This window comes from Capra hircus, chromosome 5, assembly GCF_001704415.2.
Source record: "Capra hircus breed San Clemente chromosome 5, ASM170441v1, whole genome shotgun sequence".
NCBI lineage: Eukaryota > Metazoa > Chordata > Mammalia > Artiodactyla > Bovidae > Capra > Capra hircus.
In genome coordinates, this window is record NC_030812.1 from 108,339,551 (window position 1) to 108,357,195 (window position 17,645).

At 56.3% G+C, this 17,645-nt stretch overlaps 1 protein-coding gene across 5 annotated transcripts; it reads left to right on the forward strand.

The window, feature by feature from the left end:
* On the forward strand, positions 9,790-17,598 carry CDC42EP1 (CDC42 effector protein 1). 5 transcript variants are annotated; one of them, XM_018048730.1, is made up of 5 exons: positions 9,790-9,909; positions 10,850-10,969; positions 11,147-11,273; positions 14,236-14,997; positions 16,338-17,598. In XM_018048730.1, the coding sequence occupies exons 4-5, from the start codon at positions 14,535-14,537 to the stop codon at positions 16,958-16,960; spliced, it is 1,086 nt and encodes a 361-aa protein (XP_017904219.1). In that variant the 5' UTR covers positions 9,790-9,909; positions 10,850-10,969; positions 11,147-11,273; positions 14,236-14,534; the 3' UTR covers positions 16,961-17,598. The 5 variants fall into 5 exon arrangements, with proteins under 5 accessions (XP_017904219.1, XP_017904216.1, XP_017904218.1 ...); XM_018048727.1 differs by lacking the exon at positions 11,147-11,273; XM_018048729.1 differs by lacking the exons at positions 10,850-10,969; positions 11,147-11,273 and having other exon boundaries at positions 9,798-9,909.

A 17,645-nucleotide genomic window follows, 5' to 3' on the forward strand; every position in this document is an offset into this window, starting at 1 on the left:
CGGCCGGCTGGCCAGCCAATGTGCCCAGGTCCTTGAGCTGCAAAGGGCGTTCACTCAGGCCAAACTCGTTTGTTTCTTTGATCCTCCCAGTAGCTGTGTGGTAGGGCTGGCCAGGCTTATCTTCGTTGCGTCCATTCGATGGACAGGGAAACTGAGGCAGGGGTGCACACAGGATGGTGGCAGCGGCTTGCTGAGATCACCTAGCTCAGACATGGTGACGCTAAGCCGCACACACGCTCAAGAAGCTGGTTCTTGGGCTGGTCCATACTCCAGCCTCACCCCAGCATCTGGCCCAGCACCCACAGACCAGCACACAGCCTCCACCAGGAGGTGCCAGCCACCCCCCAACCCAGGCTCCAACCCAAGAAGAATGCAGCCTGACCCTCCCCGTGGGAGCTCTGGTCAGCAGGCCTTGGCAGGAGAGAGGCCGGCTGAGTCAACAAGAGGCTGGCAGGGGCTCAAGCTGCCCACCGAGGTGGAGTCAGGGTCCTAGAGGGGACGGCCCACTCCCACTGCTCACTGTCCGTGAGACCCTCCCTCCTGCTGCGTGCTGGCCCTGTTAACCCCTGCAGGCCTGGCAGGGGAAATGGCCTGGTGAGAATCAATTGATCAATTACCCTGCAGAAAGGTGCTGTGGGACCTCGGGTAGGTCACTTCACCTCTCTGGGCCAATTTCCTCACCTGTGAGATCCTTTACTTACCCATGAGGATGGTGTCAGAGTCTTTATGAATTAATAAACATTACTCTGCACAAGACCCTGATGCCGGGAAAGATTGAAGGCAGGAAGAGAAGGGGTCGACAGAGGATGAGATGGTTGGATGGCATCAGTGACTCGATGCACATGAGTTTGAGCAAGTTCCGGGAGTTGGTGATGGACAGGGAGGCCTGGCGTGCTGCAGTCCATGGGGTCGCAAAGAGTCGGACACGACTGAGCGACTAAACTGAACTGAACTCTGCACAGGGCTTCCCAGGTGGCACTAGTGGTAAAGAACCCGCCTGCCAATGCAGGAGATGGAAGAGGCCCCTGGGTTGGGAAGATGCCCTGGAGGAGGACATGGCAGCCCACTCCAGTATTCTTGCCTGGAGAATCCCATGGACAGAGGAGCCTGGCGAGCTAGAGGCAATGGGGTTGCAAAGAGTCCGACGTGACTGAAGCAGCTGAGCACATCCTCATGCACTCTGCACATAAAACTATACAAGCCATTGCACCTCCCCTCTGCAAGCTGCGGTGCAAATTCCTCAGTCCAGAGGCAATGGCTGTGCCCTCTTGCCAGGCGCTGAGGAGTCACTTAAAGAGTGCTTGCTATGACGTGACAGTTCAGTTCATGAAACATCCCAGAACAATACGAACAGCCTAACACCTGCAATCATTATGACACACCCCCAACCTGTGTTTGTAAAGCTTCTTTCCCAGCCATCTTCTTTGATCACAGGTGTTATTACTCACCTGTTATTACAGGTGAGAAAACTGAGGCATAGAGAGGCCAAAGAATTTACCCAAGATCCACAGCTGGGACTGGTTGGAGCCAGGTCTTCTGATTCCTGGCAGACATTTGGAAAGGGGAACTTCAGGGGCATCTGGGTGCAGCCCCAGGAGGTGAGGGAGAAGCAGTGAGCAGAGCTTATGGGGAGCTGATTTCTGCTCCATTTCAGGAGGGACCTCCCGGTCGCCAAAGATATAAGTATAGGGAACATCCATCCGTCAGGGAGGCTTCTGAGTAACCCAGCGCCAGGGGGATGTGAGTGCGACATGTAGGGTTCCTCCCCACGTCCTCACACTGGGAGGACAGCCCCCCTGCAGGGGCAGCAGGGAACTGTGGATGCCACAGACCGAGGCTCATATCCAGTGGGGCTACTTCTGAGCCATGAGAGGTTGAGGAGGTGATGTTATGTCCTTGGCGTCCGTTTCCTTACCTGTATAATGGTGTTGTGAGGATTAAGGCCAATGCCAGTAAAGCACCAAGCCCAGAGTTCAAGCTCGCATCTGGCACTAAGCGGGGGGCTTAATTACCACTCCCTTCCATTCTGTGCTTCATTTATTTATTTATTTTTGGCTGTGCTGGTCCTTTGCTGCTGTGCTGGCTTCGCCCTAGTTGCAGCAAGCAGGGGCTACTCTCTAGCTGCGGTGCCCCGGCTTCTCATTGTGGTGGCTTGTTTTCTGGAGCCCAGGCTCTAGGGCAAGCGGGCTTCAGTTGTGGCAGCACATGAGCTCAGTAGTTACGGTTCCTGGGCTCAAGAGCACAAGCTCAATAGCTGTGGCGCACGGGCTTAGTTGCTCCGTGGCGTGTGGGATCTTCCCAGATCGAACTCGTGTCTCCTGCATTGGCAAGCAGATTCTTTACCACTGAGCCACCTTCGGAAAGCCCTCCTCTCCCTTCTGATCATCCTTCTGTTATCATCCGTGCAGGAAAGAGAGGAGGAAACCAGGAGCTAAGAAGCACTGTGGGAAGGGGATCATGGGATGAACCCAGGATTCAGTGCCCAGGGTACCGGGTTCGACTCCAGCTCTACAGACAACAGGCAGGGGCCACAAGCCAGTGGGAAGGGCTTTCCTCCTCCATTTCTGCATCCATCACACAAAGGAGATCATGTTTGTACAAGCCCTGCATCCACCGAAGTGGGCCGGCTTCTGTTAGAAGAAAATGGATGGACCCATGGATCCCGGAATGAGTCCATAGTTGTGGGGGTGAGGAAGGAGCCCCCTGCTCCACCCAGGCAGGACCACGTGCAGCCCCAAGGGCGGGGCTGGGCTGGAGGAGGCCATGCTGGAGATGGTCAGGACAAGGCAGGGCTGGCCTCCAGCCCACCGGCCTATCTCTCAGGCCAGGCGGGGCAGCAGAGAATAGGCCATTGTTTCTGCTCCTCAAACACTTTTCCTGTCTCCCCGCCCTCCTCTCCTTTCTCCATACCCACCCCTCCTCATGTTGAGAACAAAGGTCTCCTGGAGGACCCCACCCCCACCCCAACACTGCCCTTCCATCCAGGTCTCTAGCCACCTGTTCGAGCTTTGAAGAAGCCACCCCATCACCCCTGAGATGACAGGGGCACCCGGCCCGGGGCCCCTCTGCTATCCCTCGCTGCCCCCTGCAGCTCCAGGCACCTCAGATGCCCACGCCCTCCTCCATCCATCCGACTGTCTTCCTCAGGGGTGGGGCTGGAGGAACTGACCCCACATCCTTCCTTAGCCCCCCCCTTCCTCCAACTTCTTGTCCTGTTCTCCAGGAGAAAGGGAGCCTGTGGGGGGAGGGGGCTTCCCCTCCCCCATTTCCCTGAGGAGCAGTGAATAAGGAACCAGGGCTGAGTTGGCCTGGAAGAAAACTCTTCCATGCGGCCAGTGCTTTTCCCAGAGCCTGGAATTCCAGAGGCGTTTCCGGCCCTGACAGCTGCCTGCTTCTGGGAGCCATGCTCTCCCTGTAGGCCTCACAGTCCCGCCCTCTAAAATACCCTTGGGATTAACTCCCATCCTGACCCTGCTGCTCCCAAGAAGCCACTGACACCCAGGCATCACTTCAAGAAGCAACCCAGCAGGGACAGCCAGGGACTCATCTGTCATCACCCAGCCCCCAGGCCGGTCCCTGGCGCCCCAGCAACTCAGTCATCACTCCAGCTGACACCCTCATGGCACACACACCCATGCCAAACACACACACTCGGTGTACTCAGCCTGCCTCTCACACTTTCTGGTTTACACGTCTGCGTAGAGCCGTGTCCCACCTCCTCCAGGCAGCCTTCCTGGAGCCCTGCCAAGTGTGTGGTCTGTCTGAGCCTTACTCTCTGTGACCCTGCCTGCTTCGTCCTGTTAGGCTGGGAGCCGGCATGCAGTAGGAACTCAGCAGACACTCCCTCACGCTGAAGGCAGCCATGGGGTCTGTGGTGGCCGGGGACTCCGCTGTGCAGCCCTCGCAAGTCTCTGGGCTTCAGCGTCCTCAGAAGTCCACTGAGGCCCTGAAACTTCCCACCAAGTGTTGACTCTTGGGGGTCTGAGTAGGAGGAAGGAACTAGAACGGAAGGCTTATGCTTCCTTCCAGGAGGGTCTCCATCCCATGGCTTCCCTCAGAGCACATTGCTATCCTCAACGTCAGCCAGGGGAAAAAAAAAACCTGGGGCCAGCTTGCTGCAGACCTCTGCTAATGAGAAAGCCCAGGAAGGATCCCAAGACACCCCAGGGGTCTGTGACACCTGAGGGCAGCCCCTGCAGAGGAAAGGGCAGAGGCCCAGGCCAGCCCACACCACAGAGGGCCAAGGGCAGTGTTCAAGGCCTCTCTCCCATCCTCCGCAGCAGACCATCTCCAGTTCATCTGCTCCCTTTGTGAGACCAACTCTCTCCCAAGCTCACCTGTGGACACTCTTACCCCAAAACACAAGGTCCAGATCAAATGCCACCTCCTCCAGGAAGTTTCCCTGGACCTCCTCAGTCAGTCCTCTGCCTGCCTGGCCCCTTCTACTGCTGTTTTGGCCCTTCTGCTGCTAAGTCACTTCACTCGTGTCTGACTCTGTGCGACCCCATAGACAGCAGCCCACCAGGCTCCCCCGTCCCGGGGATTCTCCAGGCAAGAACACTGGAGTGGGTTGCCATTTCCTTTGGCCCTTCAGCCCCCACTAATTCCTGGCCTTGATCTTTCCCACCAGACCAGACAAATCGCTGAGGGCCAGGAGTGCATGTGGCCTGGCCCACAGCAGGCACTTACTTAATGTGTGTTAAGCGAAACTGTCTCCTGGGGAAAGAAAATTCTAACAATAGTAAAACTATAGCTACCCTTCCTTGACCATCAGCCACAAGTCAGGTCGCGAACTTGACGGCTCATCACACGAGGCCCAGGTAAGGAAGTGGCTCGTCCAAGGTCACTCTGCTAGGGCAGCGGTCCCCAACCTTTTTGGCAACAGGGACCAGTTTCACGGAAGACAATTTTTCCGTGGATTTGGGGTGGGGAGTGGTTTCAGAATGATTCAAGTGCATTATATTTATTGTGCACTTTATTTCTATTATTATTATATCAGCTCCACCTCAGATTATCAGGGATTAGGATCCCAGAGGTTGTGGACCCCTGTGCTAGTGAGAGGCAAAGCCAGGATTTGAACTTGGGTTGGTCTGATTTGGAAATGCATGCTGGATGCTAGAATTGAGAAACATGGGGATGGCACCCTTGGCCCCACTGCCAGTCTCCCCAAGCTGGGGAACTAACCCACAGCACAGATCACTTGGAGAACACATTGCTGCCCACTTCCCTGCAATACCCAGGTCTGTCTGAGCCCCTGCCAGGAGTCCAGCCCATAGAGAGTGTTCCTGGAGAGGTCCAAGGAGGGGTGTTCCTGCCCTCGTGATGCTGCAGACCAGTTGGGGTGACAAGGACCTGCTTCTTTTGCTGGCCATAGGGAGGTGATATTGCAAAGCAGTTTTCAAGGATGTTTTGCCTAAGGGTGACCCATTGATGAAGGTGAGGGAGGTGTGTGCCTGTGAGAAAAATAAGGACATACTCAGAAACTCATGCCGGTCAGCAGAGGCCAGGTGTGAGCTGGTATAAGGTTATCATAGGATGGAGAGGCAGATGAGTGCATGAGGCCATGGAGGGACAGGCAAGAGGTAGGTGGCGGGGGTTGTTGGCAGTAGAACAGGATGCTGGGTGGATAGGTGGGGGAAGATATATGGGTGGGTAAATGGATAGGGGTGGGAGGAGGCACGGGCGGGTAGGTGGATGGATCGGTGGGGGCAGATAGATAATGAGTAAGGGTGTAGGCAGTGGGTCAACTGAAGATTAGTAAGTAGTTAGGTGACTGGATGAAGGAAATGGCAACCCACTCCAGTGTTCTTGCCTGGAGAATCCCAGGGACGGGGGAGCCTGGTGGGCTGCCGTCTATGGGGTCTCACAGAGTCGGACACGAGTGAAGTGACTTAGCAGCAGGTGACTGGATGGGTGTGAGTGGTAGGTTAACAGACGGATGGGTAAATTGGTGGTTAAACAGATGGGTAGATGGATGGAGTGGAGTGTGGGCGGTGGATAGATGAGTGGACACTCAAAAGGCAGTTCTCACTGGGAATTCCCTGGCAGTCCAGTGGTTAGGACTTTGAGCTTCCACTGCAGGGGCATGGGTTAGAACCCTATCTGGTTGCAGAATTAAGATTCCACATACTGCATGACATCTCCAAAAAAAAAAAAAAAAAGACAGAAGACTGAGAAGACCAATCCAATCGGTCAGTGAGCAGATGCATAAGCTGACCAAAAGCCAAGCCAGACTGGGACGGAAAGGATGCACCCTCTAGGGAGCGGCTGGGATGCAGGCTGGAAGATGGGGCCAAGGCTCCCCCGCCAAACCTCACTGGAGCCTGGTGGGCAGCCACTGGCATCCCTGGGTCCCCAAAGGGGAGGCGACCCCGTTAGCTGTGCCCTGCCCCCTCCACTAGAGCGCCAGAGAGGACTCCCTGCCCAGAGACCGCCTCCTTCCCATAAGCCCCGTGCCTCGGCCCACCCAGCCTGCAGGGTGAACTGAGGGAGCAGCTGAGCTCTGTGATTACAGTCCAAGGGGCCTTGTTCCTCAGGACAGGGGAGGAGAGGGGGGCCTCCTGAACTCCAGGCAGCCAGTCCCACCTAGCAGCTCCCAGTCCCCAGCTGGAAGGCATTTGTTCTGCGTTCTGCACGGTGATTACAGCTCTGCCAGGGTTAACCCCTGCACTCCTGGGCACAGTCCCTTGACAAGGGAAAGAAGGGGACCACAGGAAATTGGGAGAGGAGAAAACCATGGGAAATGCACATCCCTGCATCTTTCACAAGGATGCCCAGACTTCTCCCTTTCTCCCATTTCCAGAAAGAAAAACTGAGTTGGATCCTTCAATCAGGAGTGGAGCCAGGAACAGGAGTGCAGCCTACATAGAGAAGTACTTCTATCTGGAGGGAGGCTTAGAAAGAGGGGAGAGTGCCTCTGGCCTCAGTTTACCTATCTGTAAAATGAGGTGCAGAATTTCTGACTCACGCAGTGCTTTACAATGAGCTAGCAGAGACAAACGTCTGGCGCAAAGTAGGACGTTCGCTAAGTTGTGTCCAGCTCTTTGTGACCCCATGGATTGCAGCACGCCAGGCTTCCCTGTCTTTCACTATCTCCCAGTTTGCTCAAATTCATGTGCATTGAGTTGGTGATGCTATCTAACTATCTCATCCTCTGCCACCCTCTTCTCCTTTTGCCTTCAGGCTTCCCCAGCATCAGGGTCTTTTCTAATGAGTCAGCCCTTCACATCAGGTGGTCAAAGTATTGGAGGTTCAACTTCAGCATCAGTACTTCTAATGAATATTCAGGGTCACTTTCCTTTAGGATTGACTGGTTTGATCTCCTTGCAATCCAAGGGACTCTCAAGAGTCTTCTACTGCCCCACAGTTCAAAAGTGTCCATTTTTTGGCGTTCAACCTTCTTTATGGTCTAACTCTCACATCTATACATAACGACTGGAAAAGCCAAAGCTTTGACTATACAGACCTTTGTTGGTGAAGTGATGTCTCTGCTTTTTAATACGCTGTCTAGGTTTATCATAGCTTTTCTTCCAAGGAGGAAGTATCTTTTAATTTCAAGGCTGCAGTTACCATAAGCAGTGATTTCAGAGACCAAGAAAACAAAATCTGTCACTGCTTCCACTTTGTCCCTTCTATTTGCCATGAAGTGATGGGACCTGATGCCATGATCTTAGTTTTTTTAATTCACTGAGGGCCTCTGACATCACACCAAACTGCTTTCTTTGCCAGATGCTCTGGGCAATCTTCTGACTAGAGTGATGTGTAATTTATTGTCCAACCAGGTCATATTTGAGAGTGAAAGGAAGTCTTATTAATAATTATGCTGGGATATTGGGCATCATGTGGGACTCTCCTGGGCAAACCAGGAGATATGGACAACTTGCCACAGCTGGAGGCTTTGCAAAGTCATTTTGCTTCTCTGCAAAATGGACGTGATGGCAGTATCGTCCCTACAGGGATCTCATATGGATTCAGTGATGAGCAGGTGAGGGGTGACAGGGCCTGGTTGTTGTTCTGATGTTGTTGTTTAGTTGCTAAGTCATGTCTGACTCTCAGTCCTACTGTTACCTCAGCAAGCACTGGAATTCTCTAAACCTCAGTTTCCCCATCTGTCCTGCTGGGGAAATAACCTCCTCCCTTGGTGGCTAGCATGTGCATTCTGGGAGCCCAGGTGGCGCTAGTGGTAAAGAATCTACCTACCAAGGCAGGGGGCTTCCCTTGTGGCTCAGCTGGTAAAGAATTTGCCTGCAATGTGGGAGATCTGGGTTCGATCCCCAGTATTATGGCCTGGAGAATTCCAAGGACTGTATAGTCCATGGGGTTGCAAAGAGTCAGACAGGACTGAGCGACTTTCACTTTCACTTCACTTTCACCAAGGCAGGAGGCATAAGAGACTCCATCCCTGGGTTGGAAAGATCCCCGGAGAAGGAAGTGGCAACCCACTCCAGTATTCTTGCCTGGAGAATCCCATGGACAGAGGAGCCTGGTGGACTAGAGTCATGGGGTCGCAAAGAGTCAGACACGACTGAAGCGACGGAGCACGCACGTGAAGGAGGTGCAGCCAAAAAACCTCCTCTTTCCACGTGTGTGTAAATACGGCCCCTCCTCCTCCAGCCACACCTGCCTCCTGCATGCGGATCCTTAGTTCTAAGCCTTTGCTTGTTCTGTCTCTTGCCAGGTGTGTGTGCATTCCCACTGCCCTTCCCTTTGCTGCGTGTCCCTTACAGCTTAACTCAGGTAACACCTCTTCCAGGACACCTTGCTGAGCCCCGCCCCTCTCCTGCAGACTATGTTATGGGGCTGTGTGCAAGATCTTCCCGCTTGTCCTCAGGAAGCTCACGGTCCCAGAGGAATATCGTTCCTGTTGTTTAGTCTCTAAGTTGTGTCCAACTCTTAGGGAATGTTGAAACAGCATAAGCTGGAGATCAGAGATCCATCTCCCCTCCTTGAGAACAGCACAGAGTCCTGTGCCTGGCTGATTCCCTGACCCTCATGCGTGGAGTTGAGGAGTGCTCAATGAAGCTTCGGGAACCCACCCATCCGAGATGTGACCTCATGTAATTAATTGTTCAGCAACTCTGCTAGGTGCTGACACAGCAGAGAACACTTAGCCACATAACATTTTATGCCTGCTGTTATTATCCCATTTTACAGTTGGGAAAACCAAGGCATGGAAAGGATAAGCAGCGATCAGCACAGGATAGGAAACCAGGCTGTTGGGTTCCAGGGTCCACAGCCTTGACCACAACACCACACCACTCTACCAGCGGCCTGGCCCCAGTGTGGCTCATGTCTGTGTTCTGGTAACGCGGGGTGGGGGTGGGGGTGGGAGAGCTGTACTGGAGCAAAAAGGAAAGGGGGGTTAGGAGAAAGGGAGTGGGTATCCCAGCTTGTAGAACTTAAGGTTTAAGCAGGAGTCGGGCGTGCAGGGCCTCGGAGATCTGGCTTCCAGGTTCCCCAGACTCCTACAGGGAGCGGCTGGAGAGCCCAGCAAGCGGAGTTGTCAGGTCAGGCACCCCAAGGCCCTGCGAGGAGACGGTGGGAGAGGGTTTGGGAGTTGGGGACCCGAGTCACCTCTCCCGGGGAACCCGCACGTTCCCGGTTCCCCCTGCCCAGGGCAGCCTACAAGAGCCTGACCTGGCGCCCCCTCCAGCTTTCGCAGTCGCCGCTCGGGGCGGCCGGATCGGTGCCCGGGACTGGGGGCCCCGCCCCGCCCGCGGCCTGGAGCAGAGAGGCGGGAGGAGGGAGCGCGCCCACACCCCGCCCCCGCCCCCGGAGCCAGCCCGCGGAGCCCGCGGCCAGGGCGGCGCAGACCGGCCCAGCCACTCGCCAGGGCTGCGCGCGGGGACGCACTGCCGCCGCCGCCGCGTCCGCCCTTCACCCCCGGCTCCCGGGGCGCACGGAGAGAAGGTAACCGCGAGCTGGCCCGCTGGTCGTCGAGCCCAGGGTGGGCGTGGACGCGGGCAGGGGGATCGCGGCGCCGAAAGATCTTGGCACCCCCTAGGTTCCTGGGACCGGGGCGGGGGAGGGGGCCAGCCTGCCAAAGTCGCCCGGGTGCCAAGGGACAGGTCGGGATCGCCGGCCGCGGGAGCGGCACCGGACGCTCCAAGTTCTCGGGTGGTTTCGCGCTGATCCCGGCGAGTAGAGGGCGGCAGAGAATTGGAAGGTAAAGCGGGTTGCGGGAGGAGGGGGCGAGCCGAAGGCCGTCTACGCTCTTTCCTGCCCTGGGAAAGGAAGGGAAGGAACGGGGAGGGGGGCATGTGTCGGAATGTCGGGCCCCTTGGCGAGGCCGGCGGGGAGAGCGGGAAGTGAGGGGGACCGCTGGGGAGATGGTCCAGGCACCCTGCCCCCTCCCCAACCGCCGCATTCCAGGCCCGAGCAGCGGGTGAGGTCATCCCGTCCGGTTCCCCTCGGGCCAAAGCAGCCGGCTGCCCCCTTCCCCGCGGAGCGACGACCCTCCAACATTCTAACTTCGTTCCTCCCAGAGGGAATGTCTTCTGGCCAAAATCTTTCAGGGACTTCCCATCCCCACCCCCTCGAGACTGTTCTGTTCTCGCCAAGCGTTGCGAGACTCACGAAGTCTGAAGCCCCTTTTCTGGATCGGGAAACTGAGGCCCAGAGTGGCCAAAGGGCTGGCCCGCGGAGGCCACAGCTGCGCAAAACGCGGCGCAGTGTCTGGAGCCGAGGACTTGGGGAGACCCTGCCCTTAGGCCATCAGCCTCGTCGTCAAAGGCTGATTCGGCTTTAACTTGGGGTCCATGGTGCTCCCTCCTACTGTCCCCCTTGACGGCCTGAGAACAGGGTCTCGGTTGCCACTGTGGACAACGTGCTATCCTTTTTCTCGCCTCAGTTTCTGCCTCTTGAAGCGGCTGGACTTTGAGGAGCTTGAAAAGGCAGCCCCCAGGGAGTTAACCCCTTATTCTGGGAGGCTAGAACAGCCCTAACGGAGACAGGGTCCCTCTGTCCAGCGGTAAGGATGGTGTTACTACCCAGGGGGACCCTGGCGGGCGGGGTGCTGTGAGCAGGGAGTGGCTTCCAGGATGAGAGGTGGTGCCCCCTAGGGGCCTGCGGGTGACTCCCAGGTGAGCCCTAGGGTGCCGCCACCCCCACCCCCGCCTCACCCTTGCCTCTGCCCCCTCCCCCACAGCCATCAGACAGCCCTTGGCCTCCTCCAGCCACATGCCCTTCCACAGCGGCCCCTGTTGGCCTCTCCTAACCGCGAGGTCCCTACTTCCGGCCCCAAACCTTGTCCTTGTGGTCACCACTGCTATTGAGTAAGCTCCTACCCCAGTACCCGGGCCTGACTATCTGTAGGGTAAGCTGAATCTGCAGGGCTGGGTCTCCTGCCTCCCTGGCCTGCCCTGCTGTGCTCAGCGGCTGGGCATCTGCTCAGCACTCCTGGAGCCTTCACCCACTCCCCTGGCATTCACTGCTGAGGCTGGTAGACTCCGGACTTTCCCCAGTGGCTCAACAGGTGAAGAGTGTACCTGCAGCGCAGGAGACCCAGGAGGTGCAGGTTTGATCCCTAGCTCGGGAAGAGCCCCTGGAGGAAACGACAACTCACTCCATTTTTCTTCCCTGAAAAATCCCATGGACCAAGGAGTCTGGTGGACTACAGTCCATGGGGCCACAAAGAATCAGACAAGGCTGAGTAACTAACAACAACAGTAGAATCCTGGGGAGATTCCTGGCTATGCCTCTCTTTTTGCTCTCCAACCTGGAACAAGTCAGTTTCCTTTCCATGTCTCATTTTTTCCATCTGTAAAATGGGTGTTTGTGAGCATTAGCAGGTAGTATTTCTGGGTTAGTGAGCAAAGAGAGGCCACATACCTGGACAGCCAGAGCCCTGCTTACTCCGGGGCCAGGTGGGGCACACCTAACCACCAGCGATACCTGATGATCAGCTTCAAGGGCCAAATAGGCTACATCGAGGTTGGAGCCTCTCCTTCTGTCTCTCCAGAATGAGAGACATTATTAGTGTAAGAATGTTGGCTTTGAACCCAGCCCTGCTTCAGGATCCAAGGGTTTAATTACAGCACCTTCCACTCTTAAAACTCTCCTGGGAGAGGACCAGCCTTGTTTTAGACATGGGAAAACAGGTCCCCAGTAGCAGTGTCCTGTCCTTGGCTGAAAAGTGCCATGGTTGTCCCTACAACAGTGGGCAGGGTGGAGAGCTTCTGGAGATGCCCAGAGGCATTTGAGACATAGGCTTATCACAAGACTTGGGCAGAAGCTGGTGTCTCAAGTCAAAGTGGCCACAGTGGTGGGGTGGGGACCAGGACCCCTTTTGCTGAGAAAGGAGGGGCTGGGGAGAAGTAGGTGTGGCCACATGACGGACATAGTGACCTCTCCTCATGACATTTCAGAATGACACTCCCCCCACCAGTTCCCTCCCCTCTGCCCCCAGATTCAGTCTTCCCCAGAGCAAGGAAATGGCTCAGGCGAGGTACCTGCCACGTGACCCTGGCCAAGTTCCTTCTCTCCAAGCCTTGGCTCTTCCTGTAAAATGGGCTAACCCTCCAGCTTCGGAGCTGTTGGAGAATCAGATGACATCATGCAGTGGTTGGCCAACTGCTTCATTACTTCAGCAAACATTCCACGAGGACATCTTGGTGCCGGGGGTGCCAGGGAAAGGAATGATTCAGATACGCCCCCCCGGGTGGGGAGGAGTCAGGGTTGGGGGAGGATCCCATGGTGGGAAGGAAAGAGAATGCAGTCAGAAAAGAAAGCAAGCTTTGTCTTCTTGCCTCCTTTGTTTTTATCTTGTTATTTAACCTATTTTGAATTTCAAATAACATTTGAAGGGCAGTATTGAGATTTTTATGCTTGGAGGTAGCAGAAAAATTTTTTTTTTTAAAGTTGACACTCAGATCTAGGTGTTAAGAATCTATCATTATCAAATTTTATCAGCTCGGGTCCCAGGTCTGGGCAGGTAAATAACTTGCCCAAGGTCACACTGTGAGGCCACTAAATCCTCTACCTGCCCTCACTCGGTTGGTGGCAAGGGTGAGCCTTTGGCATGAAGGTATCACGGAGAACTCCTGGTACTGATTGGGCACTTGGCCGTGTGCAGAGCCCAAGCTGAGTGCTGGAGGGAGGGAGGCAGGAAAATCCAGGCCCCACCCTTAGAGTGTATTGCGATCTGGAGAGACAAGACAGGGCTCCACAGGCCACTAAAAGCCATGTGAGTCAGAGGCTCTGAAATGACATATCTACTCGTTCTCTTGATGTGACCTTGAAGAAGCTTGGCCTCTCCAGGCCACAGGAAAACCAAATATAGGACTATAGGTTCATAGGTGTCCTCCAGTGTATACTCCTAGGGTGCTAGAAGGGGTGATGTCAAACCAAGGGAAGCTTAGAGAAGATTGGGATGGAGGAGGAGGGTGAGGAAGAGATCAGAACAGAAGGGAGTAGGCAAAGAACAGCTTTTGGCACCAGCTGAGCTTTTTCCAAAACTTGTTCCCTGGTAACAAGGCTTTGACATCAGTTTGAAAAAAAATAATGTTCTTCCTGCGGGCCTTCTCAGAGCCTTGAATGTGCTCAGACATGTAATAAGCAGCTGGAAAAACCACTTTTGACCACAGGATCCTTTTTCCAGAAAGCATTCAGAAAGCGAAGGGTTCTGCTGGTTACACAGCAGTTCATAAAGCCTTTGCCTGTCACCTCCTAGCCTCTGTGAGGGGAAGACAGTTTAACCCACCAAGAAGGGAGGTGACTTAACTCCACCTGCCAGCAGGAGGCAGTGTAGTTTGGGGCTCAAGGGCTCTGGGGTTGGAGGCTCCGCTTCACCATTGCCTACTGTGTAGCCTCAGGCAAATCCCTTCATTTCTTTGGGCTTCCGTGTCTCCTCTGAAGCCTATAGTGCCTCCCTCGAGGTTAAATGAGTGATGAACATAAGCCATTGGCACTCAGTAGGTGCTTCATCAATGGGGACCATATAATGACCATTCATAGGTTTTAACCAGTATACAGTTGAAGAGTACAGCTCCATGAATGTTTTTGTTTTGTTGTTGTTAGTTGCTAATTCTGTCCGACCCCATGGACTGTAGCCCGCCAGGCTCTTCTGTCATGGGATTTTGTTTCACCTGCACCTAAATTTCCTGGATGTGGAATCATGCCACGTGCCCTCCTCTGTGGGTCTGTTCAGCATTTTCTCCATGATCCTCATGTATTCTCTTTAGCTGTTATTATTGGACCAAGATGCCCCCAGACCCTCCACTACCTTCTTTCTCTTAGGTCTCCACTCCTGGGCAGGAGGACTGTCCACGTCTGAGGCACGTTTGGTGCCATCTACGTCCTTGGCCAGAACATCTGCAGCTCCTTCCACGGGACTGGGAGCCAGGCCTCGGGGCAGTCAAGCCATGGACCCCCCACAGCCTCAGCATGTGGGGGCAGCACCTTAGCACAGAGGGGCAGCTTCCTTCCACCCCCTCCCACCAAGAAGGAGGGAGCTGAGAAGTGAACCCTTCACCTAGCCTAGCGCTCTCCCCAGGCCCCGGTGAGCATGGACCAGCAGCTGTGAACAGCCAGAGCCGATGCCGGGCCCCCAGGGGGCCGGAGGAGCCCCGGCCATGAACCTGGGCAAGCTCTCACCCGTGGGCTGGGTGTCCAGCTCGCAGGGGAAGAAGCGGCTGACCGCGGACATGATCAGCCCCCCGCTTGGGGATTTCCGCCACACCATGCACGTGGGCCGCGGTGGGGATGTCTTTGGTGACACCTCCTTCCTCAGCAACCATGGTGGCGGCTCAGGGAGCACCCACCGCTCGCCCCGGGGCTTCCTGGCCAAGAAGCTGCAGCTGGTGCGGAGAGTGGGGGCCCCGCCCCGGAGGATGGCTTCTCCGCCCGCACCCTCCCCTGCTCCACCAGCCATCTCCCCCATCATCAAGAATGCCATCTCCCTGCCTCAGCTCAACCAGGCGGCCTACGACAGCCTCGTGGTGGGCAAGCTCAGCTTTGACCGCAGCCCTGCCAGCTCCACAGACGGCCACTCCGCTTACGGTGAGGGCCTGTGCTGTCTGCCTATGTTTCAGGGGCTGAGGTGCAGCGGGTTTGATGGTTCAGCCAACCCTCCAAGTGAGTTCTTCCCCACAGTAGTTTGGTCTCCATGGAAGTCAGACCCAAACCTGAGATCGTGAATGGCAAGGGTGGGTCAGAGGGTGGGAGCCAGTTCACTCCCCACAACACTGAGGTTGAGAGGTGAGGAGGTGGGGTTTGAGTTCTGCCTGCCCCTAAGCTGCCTCCCCTTCTCTGGGCCCTCGGCTAAGCCAGCCCACCGCCCTCCTTCCCCTATCCCTTGCCTGCTTCAATGGAAGCAGCTCCCTTGTGTCAGAACAATACAGGGGAGAGGTGGAGAGCCAGGGCCCTGGATTCAAATCCTGGTTCTGCCTGATTCTCAGTGAGCAAATTGACCTCTGTGAAGTCAAGTCCTGACCTCTATAATGGGCACTTAGGGTCACTGCTAAGATTCAGTGAAATGATAACACATATTCGATTGTGGCCTAGAATCTCGCACACAGTAGGTGCTCAGGACACAGGAGCTGATGCTCTGTTGTTATTTGAACAGAGGTTCCTGTAACTTAACAGATTTGGAAAACCCCTCACATGGACAGACACCAGAGGCCCTTCCTGCCAGCGTGGGGAGGGGTGGGTGTCACTAGGCGCCTCTGGACAGCTCACTTGCGAACGGGGGCCCCTGCTGCCACCTGCTGACCATTCCCTGCCGTGCAGCTTTGCCCAGCACCAGAGGCTTCCTCTGGTACTCCCTGTCCAGGGGTGATGCTCAGAATCCCACTGAGGACTGGTCCACGGTCCCACCACTATGTCTCAGGCCTGGTAGTCCTGGAGCCAGGGTCTGAGACAGAGGGCGTTTAGAGGGCATTTGTCTGTCCTTTGGGTCTTGACTTCTATGTTGTCACACCGGCTGCTGGTTCTATCCTGTGCCCACAAACCAGTACATGTGCTGTGGATTCACAGCAGGGGACCAGGGGTCATTCAAGTTCAGTGTTGGGCCTGAGAGTCAGGAGGTTTGAGCTCCAGGCTCAGCTCCAGCCCATCAGACTTTGTGGCCCTGGGCGAGCCTTTCCCCTTGTCCCAAACTGAGCCTCACTTTCTTCATCTGGAAAATGGGAATGAGGATTATGTCGATTTCCAGGGCTGACAAGAAGATTACTCAAGAGACTATGGAGTTCACTGTATTGGAAAGATGGAGGAAGCTGCAGTCAGATTGGGGGGTGGCTTGCTAAAGGCCACATAGCAAGCAGGTGTTGGTCCTGGCTCTGCCTTCCCCAGTTCCTGGTTAGGGCCCCCAGCTCTGACCCTGGTCCCTATTTGTCTTCTAGGCCTGGACTCCGGGTTCTGCACCATTTCCCGCCTGCCTCGCCCTGAAAAGCCTCGTGACCGAGACCGTGATAGCTCCTTCCCCGCTGAGCCTGAGCTTCGCCGCTCTGACTCCCTCCTGTCCTTCCGCCTGGACCTTGACCTTGGGCCCTCTCTCCTCACTGAGCTCTTGGGGGCCATGAGCCTCTCAGAAGGCTCTGCAGCTGAGACCCCCGCCCCGGCTCCTGCTGCAAGTCCCCCAGCCTCTGTTGCAACCCCCGCGGCCCCTGCCTCAAGCCCCTCACCTCGTGGACGCTGCCCCAATGGGGTAACCACCAGGTTGGGCCCAGTGGCTGAGGTGAGGGCCAGTGCGGTGGGAGAGGGCCCCCGTGCGCCTGCTGACGAGGGCCCCAGCAGGCACTGGGGAGCTGTCTCGGGTGGCAGCCAAAGCCGCCGCCACTACACTGAGGTGGATGCTCGGGGTGAGGGGTTGGGGGCGCTATCCCAGGCTCGGGCCTCCTGGGGGAGCCTGGATGAAGAGTGGGGGGCATCCCAGGCAGGCAGCAGGACCCCCGTGCCCAGCACAGTGCAGGCTAACACCTTCGAGTTTGCTGATGCTGAGGAGGACGACGAGGTCAAGGTGTGATTGGCTGGGCACAGGCTGAGAACCCCGGTCAGCCTCCGGGCACTGCCTGCGAGGAGCCCAGATGCAGCCCCAGCCCCTGGTGGCTGGGTCTTGCCAGCGACAGACAGGAGAACCCAAGTTGTCCCCAGGCCCTTCCACACCTCTGCTGGACAGACATGGGAGGGAGGCCAGGGGAGACCAGGCTTGTTCCAGGACCCAGGTGTTCCCCTGGGCCTGCTTGGCCACCCCGCCTCCCTCCACTGCCACTCCGGACCTCCGGACACAGTAGCTGTTCCCTGAGCCCACCCTCCACCCCAGGCCCCCAACCCGCTGGAGGGCCCAGCCTCACAGTGCAGCCTTTGTGTTGGGAAAGCTGCCCTTGCTGGGTGGGGGTGGGGAGCCTACCACATAGAGCCTTTGTCTCCTCTCCCGAAGAGACCCTCGGCCCCAGCTCATCCTGGAGTTGCCCCCAGCAGGGTCCCTCCTGCCTGTCTGAGAGCCCCCACAGCTGCCTCCCCAACGTTCCCATCACCAGCCCCATGTCCCAGAAGCCTCAGAAAAGTCAGGTGTGACCTCACTGAGAAGGGGGAGGGTCCCACCTTTCCGTGCACCCCAGACCTGCCTCTGGGTCCTGATTAAAAAGGCTTTTTTTGATAAAAGGTGTCCCGCGAGATGCTTGAGGACCTGGGAAGACCGTGTCTGCACC

Coding starts and splice junctions, on each gene's coding strand:
- CDC42EP1 (XM_018048730.1), top strand. CDS start 14,535: ATGCCGGGCCCCCAGGGGGCCGGAGGAGCCCCGGCCATGAACCTGGGC. Junction 14,998..16,337: donor AGACGGCCACTCCGCTTACG/GTGAGGGCCTGT, acceptor TTTGTCTTCTAG/GCCTGGACTCCGGGTTCTGC.